We start from the raw sequence: 11,426 nt of genomic DNA on the forward strand, positions 1-11,426 counted from the left end.
AGTCCTTGACATATTGCATAATTCCTGGCTCTTACTGAATGCCAAATAACTAATTATTGAATTTGGCTCCTATACTAATATACTTCAAAAATATTCCATTTATTTTAATGTCAATTATTTTTAATTAATGTATGCAATTTAAATACTTCTGCTTTTTTGCGTATTTTGTTTGATTTTTGTTTCATTTTGTATTTGAGGCAGGGTCTCACTATGTAACAATGACTGTTCTGGTACTCATTATATAGGCTGGGGAACCTCAAACTTACAGAGACCTACCTGCCTCTGCATCTTGAATGCTGGGATTAAAGACATATACTACTTTCTTTCCTTCCTTCCTTCCTTCCTTCCTTCCTTCCTTCCTTCCTTCCTTCCTTCCTTCCTTTCTTCCTTTCTTCCTTTCTTCCTTTCTTCCTTCCTTTCTGATACCAGAGACTGTAAATGGAGACTGCATGTTCTTTTCCTGGCCACCCAGACCCGAATAATTACACTAAAACTATATTAATTACAACACTGTTTGGTCAATGGTTTAGGCATGCTCCTAGCTAGCTCTTACATCTTAAACTAGCCATTTCTATTAGCCTATGTATTACCATGTGGCTGTGGCATTACCTTATTTTGTACATGTCCTGTTCCTTTGGTGACTGACTGGCATTCTCCTTCAGCAACTACATGGAGTCTACCTGATTCTACCTACTTTGTCCCTGCATTCAGTTTAGTTTTCCTACCTACATATATTCTGTCCTGCCATAGGCCAAAGCAGCTTCTTTATTAACCAGTGATAATAAAGCATATTCATAGTGTACAGAGGGAAATCCCACATCAAGAGACTTGTTATATATGTATCCTACCTAGCCTTGAACTCACTGTGTAGCTCAGAGTGGCCTCCAAGTTCTTCTGCCTCTTGTCTCCTAGGTAATGGGATTACAGGCATGTCCCACCACACCGAGCTTTTTATTCTTCAAAACACCTTATAAAAATAGTATCCAATGTTTCTTCTTATGGCTTTGTTCTTCCAGATTCCATATTCAGTCGCTTCCAGAGCCTCTCCTATAGCTTGGCTGAGCGCTCTGCTCTGCTGCAGAAGGCAATTGCTCAATCTCAGAGTGTTCAGGAAAGCCTAGAGAACCTGTTGCAGTCCATGAGGGAAGTTGAACAAAACCTGGAAGGGGAGCAGGTGGCATCACTCTCATCAGGGGTCATCCAAGAAGTCTTGGCCAACAACATGGTAAGATTTTGTCCTGAGTGTTACAGTAGAGGATGTGTTTGTCTTTTCTGTAATAATATAACTTTGAAAAAGTAACAGGAGAATAATTCTTAACCAGGAATCTTCTAAAAGGCTCACAGGTGTTGACTAATCCATGCAGATATTTCTGCCACTAGGAGTGGGAGTGTAGCTCAGTGATAGAGCACACACTTAACATGGACAACTTCAATCCTCAGCACCACAAAAAAGAGAGAAAAATTTTTCTCCCTGATTTCCAAACCTCTGTTGAACCCAAAGAAAAGTGATGGGATCAAAGTGATTTGGTGAGATGGATAGAGAACTAAAAGGATGTAGCGTTCTTCGGGTTCATACAGTCTTCCAATCTCATTGATCATGGAGTTATTAAAAGTTATTGATTAATGACTCAGATATATTAGAGTAACAAAGCCCTAACTGACAGACTCATTCTTGATGACAGAAACTGAAACAAGACATTGCTAGACAAAAAAGCAGCTTGGAAGCCACCCATGAGATGGTCACTCAGTTCATGGAGACTGCTGACAGCACCACAGCCTCAGTGCTGCAGGGCAAACTGGCAGAGGTGAGCCAGCGCTTTGAGCAGCTCCAGCGCCAGCAGCAGGAAAAGGAGAGCACCCTAAAGAAGCTCCTGCCCCAGGCAGAGATGTTCGAACAGCTCTCCAGTAAGCTTCAGCAGTTCATGGAAAGCAAAAGTCGAATGCTGGCCTCTGGAAATCAGCCAGATCAAGATATTGCACATTTCTCCCAGCAGATCCAGGTAAGGAAACATACCTGCCATCTTGGTATGATAAAAGGAAGGGCAAGAAAAGAGCTAGCATTTACCTAACACAGACTTTGTCAGTAATGCTGGAAACTTTACTTTCATTGCCTTTGAATTATGAGACCCAGCTTGTGAACTAGAAGTTGTTTGTCCATTCTGAAAAAGTGTGGATTTTTTTTTTCACTTCTGCTATATAAGGTTATTCACAAATCAGCAGGTTCATCAGCTCACTGTAATTATAACCATATGCACTCTGACATGTGCTTTGATGGTTTCGTCTCTTAAGAGGAAGAGTGCATAGCATAACCATTTATATTTCATTAGTCAAAGCAGGTTTTAAGTACTATCAGAGACCAGCTAAAATACCCATACCCAACTTTCAAAGATGTTGGAAAATAGTCCTACAATATATCTAGAAGTGGCAGAACTGGAAGTAATAGGTAAAAATATTATCAACTACCACTAATAAATACCTAGGAGTACAATTTCTGGGTCATAATATTATGTATACACTTAACCTGAGTAAGGAGTGGCCAATTTGAGTTCCAGAATTTCTAGATAGCCTACATTCGCATCTGTAGTACCTCACATACATTCCTACATTATTGCCTTGTTTATTCAGTGTACTCTTTTATTTTTCACATTTCATTCATTGGGAAGGGATTGCAAGTTAGCGTAGTCCTCCTCTTTCACCATGTGGTACAGGGTACCAGGTTTCTACATTACTTTTCTGTTGCTGTGATGATATACCGTAACCAACACAGCCTAAAGAAGGAGAGTTGACTTTGTCTCATTTAAGGTTCCAGGGAGTAAGGGTCTGTCATAGCAGGGACAGGTGGCAGCAAACAGCAGGCATGGTAACTAGAACAGGCATCAGAGCTTATAGCCTTTGTCACAAGCATGACGCAGAGAGAGAACTGGAAGTGGGTAAAGGCTTTAAGCTCTCAGAAGTGGCCCTCAGTGATGCACCTCCTCCAGCAAGACTATACCTCCTACACCTACCCAAGCAGTGTCACCAAATGGGAACCAAGTGTTCAGATACCTTAGCCTATGGGGGACATTTCCCATTCAAACCACCACATCAGGCCTGAGAGAAAGTACCTATGCTGGCTTAGTCATTTCACCAGCCCTACCCAATTTTCTTTTTTCCATTTTCTAAGTAGGATCTTAATATTTTGTTTTGGTTCCTAAATTTTTTAGTTTTATTTTGAGTCATTTTAGACTTTGTAGTAAAGTAGGAATGGCTCGACAAGTAATGGCCTTCCTTGATTCACCAATTGCTAATTATTTTATCTCTTTATAAAAATATCATAGAGAGTTTAATTATGAGTATTATTCATTATTTGTAGTATGCAAAAGTTTCACCTAATTCAGTCAGTTGGATCACCTTTAAGCTGTGTTCTTTTTTAAAAAAAAATATTTATTTATTTATTTATTTATTTATTTATTTATTTATTTATTATGTATACAATATTCTGTCTGTGTATGTGCTGCAGGCCAGAAGAGGGCACCAGACCTCATTATAGATGGTTGTGAGCCACCATGTGGTTGCTGGGAATTGAACTCAGTACCTTTGGAAGAGCAGGCAATGCTGTTAACCTCTGAGCCATCTCTTCAGCCCCCTTAAGCTGTGTTCTTATGTCCTTTTGACCTATTGGCATCAACATAGGAGTACTTTCTAATTTCCTTGTCTCATATCTGAAACCGGTTGTTTTCATGAAGAAGCCCTGCTTTTGGTAGGGAATAATGGTTAGAAACCAAAATCTAGACACTAAATAAAATAGATAAACTACTAGGATATTGCTTCTAAGTTCTGTCATCAGATATTTTGGGGAATACATCATGAAATCATGCTAATTATCCAATAGAAACACAACACTTTAGGATTCTTCCTTTATTCCACATTTGTATCTTCCTTTCCTGTAGGGAGAATCCTGGGTTCCAACAACCTCATATACTATATATATAAAATTTTGAAATTGTGCTATTATTTCTACCACAACACACACATATTAAATAGAATTGAAAGTTTTTTTTGTTTTGTTTTTGCATGTAAAACTGAATGCAAGTTTGCTTCTGTAATCCCAGTGCTCCTGCAGGGGTATGGGAGGTAAAAACAAAAGAATCCTTGTAAGTTCATGGGCCAGCTAGCCTGGGCATATGCAGCGGGGGATGGGGGTGGGGCAAGAGTCCCTATCTCAAACAATGTAGAAAGTGAAGACCTGCAGTTGAGGATGTCCTGTGACCTCCACATGCACAATGTGGTATGTGCATGCCCACACTCACACATAAGAACACACAAACCATGAGATATGTACATACAAACACACATGTGCACAGAAAGATTTTTTTAAAAGTAAGATAATAGGTCAAATAATTTAATATGTTTCTTGCTCAACAGGAGCTCACTTTGGAAATGGAAGACCAAAAGGAGAACCTAGATACTCTTGAACACCTTGTTACTGCACTGGGCTCCTCTGGCTTTGCACTGGACCTGTCTCAACACCAGGACAAGATACAGACACTCAAAAAGGATTTTACAGAGCTGCAGAAGACAGTTCAAGAAAGGTGAGTGCTCATCTGGCTTGGTCATTGATACAGAACTAGTCTTGTCTTGCTGTGGGATGAGATGATCTTACTTCCTTACCATAAAAAGTTGTGTCCAAAACTCTGCTACTGAGCCTATACATCAAAAAGGACCTCCTTTCCTAGGAGTGGTAGCTTATGCATTTAATCCCAGTACTCATGAAGCAGAGTCAGACAGATCTCTCTGAGTTTGAGGCTAGCCTAGTCTACAGAGCTAGTTCCAGAACAGCCAAGGCTACCCTCTTCCCCCCCCCTTTTTTTTAAAAAAAGGTTTCTTTTTTAGTTAAGTTACCCAATACACTTCATGCTTATTGGTCTCTATTGTCAGTATTCAGGCATCTGTACTGGCCTGACCTTGGGGTATCCATCCTCAACTGTAGCCTCTAAGAGCATCTCCTGTGCACATTCACTATGTTCCCCTTTAAAAGAACCCTGCCAACTTCCTCTCTCTCTCTCTCTCTTCTCTCTTCTCTTCTCCCACTCCTATCCCCAGAGGCTGGTCTCCCTCTCCTTCCCCCTCTTTCCACTCATTTTCCTCCCCAATATGAACCCCTCCACCTGAGCTCTGTCACATGGCATCTTTCTCTGATGAGCCACTTCTTTTTTTTTTATTGCTTTATAAATCATACCATTCAAAATTTCTACTTCCTCCCCTCCTCCCATTTCCCTCCTGCTCCCCCACTCATCCTCCCCCCCCTTCAGTCCTAAGAGAAGGCAGGGTACCTTGCCCTGTGGGAAGTCCAAGGCCCTCCCCCAAAGCCACTTCTTTCAAATTACAACATCTATTACTAATTGATTCTTCTCAGTATCAGGTCTGAATGACCAAAAACCCAGGTCACCTGAAGCAAACAGAACAAATTTGGAATAGTAAGTAGGATTACAACTGAATTTAAAATAAACACTAAAACTAGAGACTTCCTAGATATGATTATGAGTTTTATTCATGGACTGAAGAGGTGACTTAACAGTTAAGAACACTTGCTATTCTTTCAGAAGACCAATGTTTGGTTGCTAGCATCCACAGTATAATTTCAAGGAATCCAGTGCCCTCTTTTGGCCTCTGTGGGCACATGGTGCACATATAGACAAGCACACATACATATGACTTGTCAATGTCTTTTGGGTAATGTTAAGTTATTTAAGAGAAACATCCAGATTCTTCTTTTAGCACAGATGCAGGAATGTATGACAAATACTTGCCGATTTTAGTTTACTGTTAGATTACTCACGATTTCCCATTAGGAGTCTCACATGGATTTAATGTCATGAATTCTTACTTGGTTTAGATGCAAATGCAATATTGATTTATGATGACTAGAGGAAAACTTACTCAAACCAATACTTAGAGCCATGTGCGCTTGTAATCTCAGCCAGCAGGAAGTAGAAACAGAATGATCAGGAGTTCAAAGCCGGACTTGGCTACATATGTAACTAGTGTGAAGCCAGCATAGGCTATAAGAGACCCTGTCTCAAAAATAAATACTTAGCAGCAGATTGAGTGGCTTGGTTGAGGACAAAGGCCAAGAGGGCTTTTTGTCTTCTCAACTGTTGAAGCTACAGGAGAACCAGAATCTCTGAATTGATCCCTGATATGTCCATTCCTTGGTTTATTTTATTTATGGGCATGTGTAGCCTATAGCCAATCATTTAACTTCCATGAGCCTTAAATTCAGTACTCAAGTCAGATTTCTTCTTTTTTTTTAAAGTTTATTTATTTATTATGTATAGAATATTCTGTCTATGTATATGTCTGCAGCCCAGAAGAGGGCACCAGACCTCATTACCCTCATTACAGATGGTTGTGAGTCGCCATGTGGTTGCTGGGAATTGAACTCAGAACCTTTGGAAGAGCAGGCAATGCTCTTAACCACTCTCCAGCCTTTGTGTGTGTGTGTGTGTGTGTGTGTGTGTGTGTGTGTGTGTGTGTGTATGTGCTTCTATGTCTATGTGAGGGTGTCATATCTTGGAGTTACAGACAGCTGTGAACTTCCATGTGGTTGCTGGGAAATGAACCCAGGTCCTCTGGAAGAATAGCCAGTGCTCTTAACCGCAGAACCATCTCCCCAGCATGAGATTTTTTTTAAGACTCGTGTGTGTGTGTACACCTGCATGAGTTTATATTTAACACATATATACATACAGGCCCTCAGAGGCCAAAAGGCAGCTTCTGAAATGAAAATCACAGGTGATTGTAAACCACCATATTGGAACCAAAGCCAAGTCCTCTGGTAAAGCAGTTAATGCTGTTACCTACTCTCTCCATCTCTCCAGCCCCTAAATTAGTTCTTGAAACAACTGAACTGTAACAGAGCTTGACTGGAGCTCCAAAGGCAACATTCTTTCCATTGTATCACAGCCTAAATAGCAGGCTCCCTTTAGCTTTCTCACTTTCACTTTAGCCTAGAGTAAGATTAAAGACTTCTTTCCCTAAAAATGTCCAAAGAAGGGCAATAGAGTCTTGAGTTTGATGCTTTTCTACATTGTGTATACAGCCAACCTTACTGTGGAAAGGAAGGACCCTGTTAGGAAATTGGTGCCTAGAGTCCCAGGATGAGCCTAATTTTAGTTCAAGTCCATTTTATAAATCTTAATCTAATGAGTAACAAAACATTTTTGTTCACAGAGAGAAAGATGCATCAACTTGCCAGGAGCAGTTGGATGAATTCCGGAAGCTGATTAGAACCTTCCAGAAATGGCTGAAAGAAACTGAAGGAAATGTTCCACCTGTAGATACTTTCATGAGTACTAAGGAATTGGAAAAGCAGATTGAACACTTGAATGTAGGTAAACAAAAGGTCTCCAGGAGTCTGGCTAGAGAGTAGTTTGAAAGTGTATACAAACTGAACTCCAGATACAGTAGGGAGGTAGCATGAAAAATCCAATTTATCTGTCCACACCAGAATTCCCTTCTTCATGTGGTTCCATATGCCTACCTAGAACTGAGCACAGCAAAGTTTCCTATTTCAAAACCAAAAACAAAGTCAATCATGGTGACACATGGTTTTAATTTCAAAATTCGGAAGTAGAAGCTGGAGAAATTCCTGTCAGTCTGTTACTTGAAACATGGTTTCCCTAATCTACCACAGGCTATTTCTTAGGTGCCTCTCATGACATAATAAGAAATTTAAAATACTTTATAGAAAAGATTGGCAAAATTCCATTTCTTGAGAAGCTTACATTTTTATCTTGTGGTTGAGAATTATCATTAGTCATGCTTGAGATTTAGAGAGCTCCATATGAGCAACTGACCAGACACTGGGTCAGCAGCCTTGGTGAAAAGAGCTAGAACTTCTCTAGCTCATCAGAAGTGAAAAACACAGCCTTGGAAGACCTTTCATGGCTGGAACTAGTCCTTCACATTGACTCATACTCACACAGGATCTGACCAAATAACTGTCATGTGTTTGTCATTTCTCTCAGCAAAGCAAGCTGAATCAAGAGCAGATGAAAGAGAAAAATCTGGTTATTTTCATAGAATGGAAGCTAAGAGAATTTGCTGTTAGAATAACCAAAGGAGCCTGGCAGTAGTGGCACACGTCTTTAATCCCAGCACTTGGGAGGCAGAGGCAGGCGGATCTCTGTGAGTTCAAGGCCAGCCTGGTCTACAAGAACTAGTTCCAGGACAGCTAGGGCTGTTACATAGAGAAAAGCTTTGAAAAACCAAAATAATAATAATAATAATGACCAAGAGGAGAAGAAGAGGTTCCTCAACTTTATTAGTTCATAGGGCCCTTAGTGTTTCAAGAAAAATTTTAATCCTAATACAACCTAATAATTCCACATACTAAGTACTCAGATCCAACATGGTGTTCAACAAATATCACTTTTTTTGTTTGTTTGTTTGTTTGTTTTTCGAGACAGGGTTTCTCTGTAGCTTTGGAGCCTGTCCTGGAACTAGCTGGGATTAAAGGTGTGCACCACCACTGCTCAGCTTCCCTGAAAATTCTTAAGTATTCTCCATGTCTGCACATCATATTAAGTATGAAACCCTACAATTAAGAGTGATTAGTTTGACAAGCAGTGACTGCCTGCCAGTCTCTTCTTTTTTACGTTTACAAATTGATATCATCACTCAATGCTTCCCTCCCCTGGGTATCCTCTTATGGCCTCAGAGTTCATTAACTATACATATTTCTATAATAGCATTTATTGCATTATAATCCGAACTCAGAACTATGTCATAAAATCAGATATGGAGTTCCAGTACTCAGGCTAAGGCAGAAACTTAAAGAGGTCAGCCTGGGCTACATAGTAAGACACTTTCTTAAAAACCAAAAACAAGTCCAGGCGAGATGGTACATAACCTTTCATGTCTGTTGTGAGACAGGCAGGTGAGTCTCTGTGAGTTTGAGGTCAGCCTGGTCTATACTGGGAGTACTACACAACCAGCATTACATAATAAGACCATTTTTGTTGTTATTTTAAAAAAGAAAAGCCAAGCCGGGCATTGGTGGCACACGCCTTTAATCCCAGTACTTGGAAGACAGGTGGATCTCTGTAAATTTTAGGTCAGCCTGCTCTACAAGGCAGGTAGGACTACACAGAAAAACCCTATTCCAAAAAACTAACAACAATTTAAAAAAATTAATGAGGGCAGACTGGAATATGTAAGACCCTCATCACAAAAAAAAAAGAAGAAACAGAAAAAGAAAAAAAATCCTAAAATATAAAATTAAATAAGTCAAAAGGGAACTATGTCATAATCCTCTTGATTTTATTTTGTGTCCTCAGTGTTGGTGTGCTGCCTAGTCAATAAATATTTGACATATGACCAAATAAAACAGAAATTTTTGAAAATTTTAGAGTATCATTTTTGCATTTCTTGACTGACTAAGCCAGTATCTTGTAATGGCTGAGTACATAAGCTTAGGGTTTTTTGTTCATTTGTTTGTTTCATTCATTCGTTCCTTCCTTTGTTCTTTTTGTTTGTTTGTTTTTGTTTTGTTTTTATTTATTAGTTATGTATACAGTGTTCTGCCTGCATGTATTCCTGAAGGCCAGAACAGGGCACCAGATCTTATTACAGATGGTTGTGAACCACAATGTTGATGCTGAGAATTGAACTCAGGATCTCTGGAGCAGCAGCCAGTGGTCTTAACCTCTGAAACATCTCTCCAGTCCCCTTCCTTTGTAGACCAGTTTGGCCTTGCATTCACAGAGACCCTCCTGCTTCTGCCTCCAAAGTACTAGGATCAAAGGTGTGTGCCACTACACCCAGCATAAGCATAGTTTCTTGTCAGAGTGGTAAGGGAGTTACTGGAGAGATGGCTCAGCAGTTAAGAGTTCTTGTTGCTCTTGAGAGGACCCAGGTTTGGTTTCCAGCACCCACATGGTGTTTCACAACCCTCTGTAACTCCAGTCCTAGGGAATCTAATTCCTTCTTCAGGGATGCACATGGAATGTGTATGTGTTTGTGTGTGCACATGCGCATGGGCATATGTGTATCTATAGATATATATACACATACACACACATATATGCAGGCAAAACACTCTTACACATAAAATAAAATGGTAGGGACTATGTCTGTAACAGCTCTCCCTACTGATGAGGAAGGAAAAGGCCAGATGTTACATTTACCAATTTGGTTCTTTAACAGGGTCTTCTAGATGACTGGGCAAGTAAGGGGATTCTGGTGGAAGAAATCAGTTGTAAGGGGAGTTCCTTAGAAAATCTCATCATGGAGATCACAGCACCTGATTCCCAAGCTAAGACAGGTGAGTACAGGTTCTTCAAAATGGGATGACTACATGCACTACTCAGCTTGTAGCCCCTGGAGACGCCTTTTTGTTTAACTAAACTAAAAATCAAAGTTGAATATGGGAAGAAAGAAGACCCACAAGACCATGTTCTCTTATTTTTACCTGCTTCTTGCCCTGCTAAACAATGCTGCTCCATTTTACAAAGTTCGTATATCTGAGCCTGTGGGCCCACTTGAGCTGTCAAAGAATATAGAGTTATTTTTCATCTTGGGGGCTTTTCCTGTTTTGAGCAGTAAAGGTTTTTTTGTTTTGTTTTTATAGATGGTTTCTCAGTCCTGTACAGACTGTCCTGGAACTTGCTTTGTAAACCAGACTGGCCTTGAACTCTCATAAGTGCTGGGAGGCAGAGACAGGCGCCACTGTCGGGCCCATGTAGGGGTATTTTTTTTTTTTTTCGGGTTTTTTTGGTGTTTCAAGATGGAGTTTCTCTGTGTAACAGCCCTGGCTGTCCTCAGCTCACTTTGGGGTTAAAGGTGTCCTACCACCACCACCCAGCGTGTAGTAGTTTATTTTTCTTTTTAAGACAAGGTCTCACTGTGTACTTCTGGCTAGCCTGGAACTCACTGTGTGGACCAAGATGGCTTTGAAATCACAGAGATTTGTCTGCCTCTGACTCTCAGATGTTGGAATTAAAGGTTAGAGCCGTCACACCTGGCTATTAATACTTTAAAATTAACTATTTCTTTGAACACTCCAGACGTAACATTTCAGAGAACAGATTATGTGTATAGTCTAATATAGGACTTCATATATATTTGCTCTTTGTTATTATTTCAGTGAAATAGAGTTGGACTTTAAGAAAGATATTTTAATGTAGGCTTGAACTCAAGAATTATGAAGAAGGTATTCAGAAGATAGTAAGACATACCCAACTGCGTGGGTCTGGATTCCCACAGTTTTAAGAAGCCGGTTTTTACTCCAAAGCCGGTTTTAGTGGTACATGCCTGTAATACCAGAACTTAGCAGCTAGAGGGAAGTGAATTCCATAGTTAAGGGTTACTCTCAGTCATCTAGGAGATAAGGCTGTATATAAACTTTTCTCAGAAACAACAGCAACAACTAAAAAGAAGTAGTG

At 40.0% G+C, this 11,426-nt stretch overlaps 1 protein-coding gene across 16 annotated transcripts in view; it reads left to right on the forward strand.

Annotated features, from left to right (window-relative positions):
* The window catches only part of Macf1 (microtubule actin crosslinking factor 1), a 333,972-nt gene that overhangs the window by 234,229 nt on the left and 88,317 nt on the right, over positions 1 to 11,426 (forward strand). For all 16 annotated transcript variants that reach the window (XM_085686536.2, XM_085686537.2, XM_085686541.2 and 13 more), the window contains 5 exons: positions 1,017 to 1,225; positions 1,683 to 2,000; positions 4,405 to 4,571; positions 7,213 to 7,369; positions 10,189 to 10,306. In XM_085686536.2, coding sequence (XP_085542662.2) covers positions 1,017 to 1,225; positions 1,683 to 2,000; positions 4,405 to 4,571; positions 7,213 to 7,369; positions 10,189 to 10,306 — 969 coding nt within the window. The remainder of the gene's footprint in view (positions 1 to 1,016; positions 1,226 to 1,682; positions 2,001 to 4,404; positions 4,572 to 7,212; positions 7,370 to 10,188; positions 10,307 to 11,426) is intronic.

Source organism: Myodes glareolus, chromosome 3 (assembly GCF_982192425.1).
Source record: "Myodes glareolus chromosome 3, mMyoGla1.1, whole genome shotgun sequence".
NCBI lineage: Eukaryota > Metazoa > Chordata > Mammalia > Rodentia > Cricetidae > Myodes > Myodes glareolus.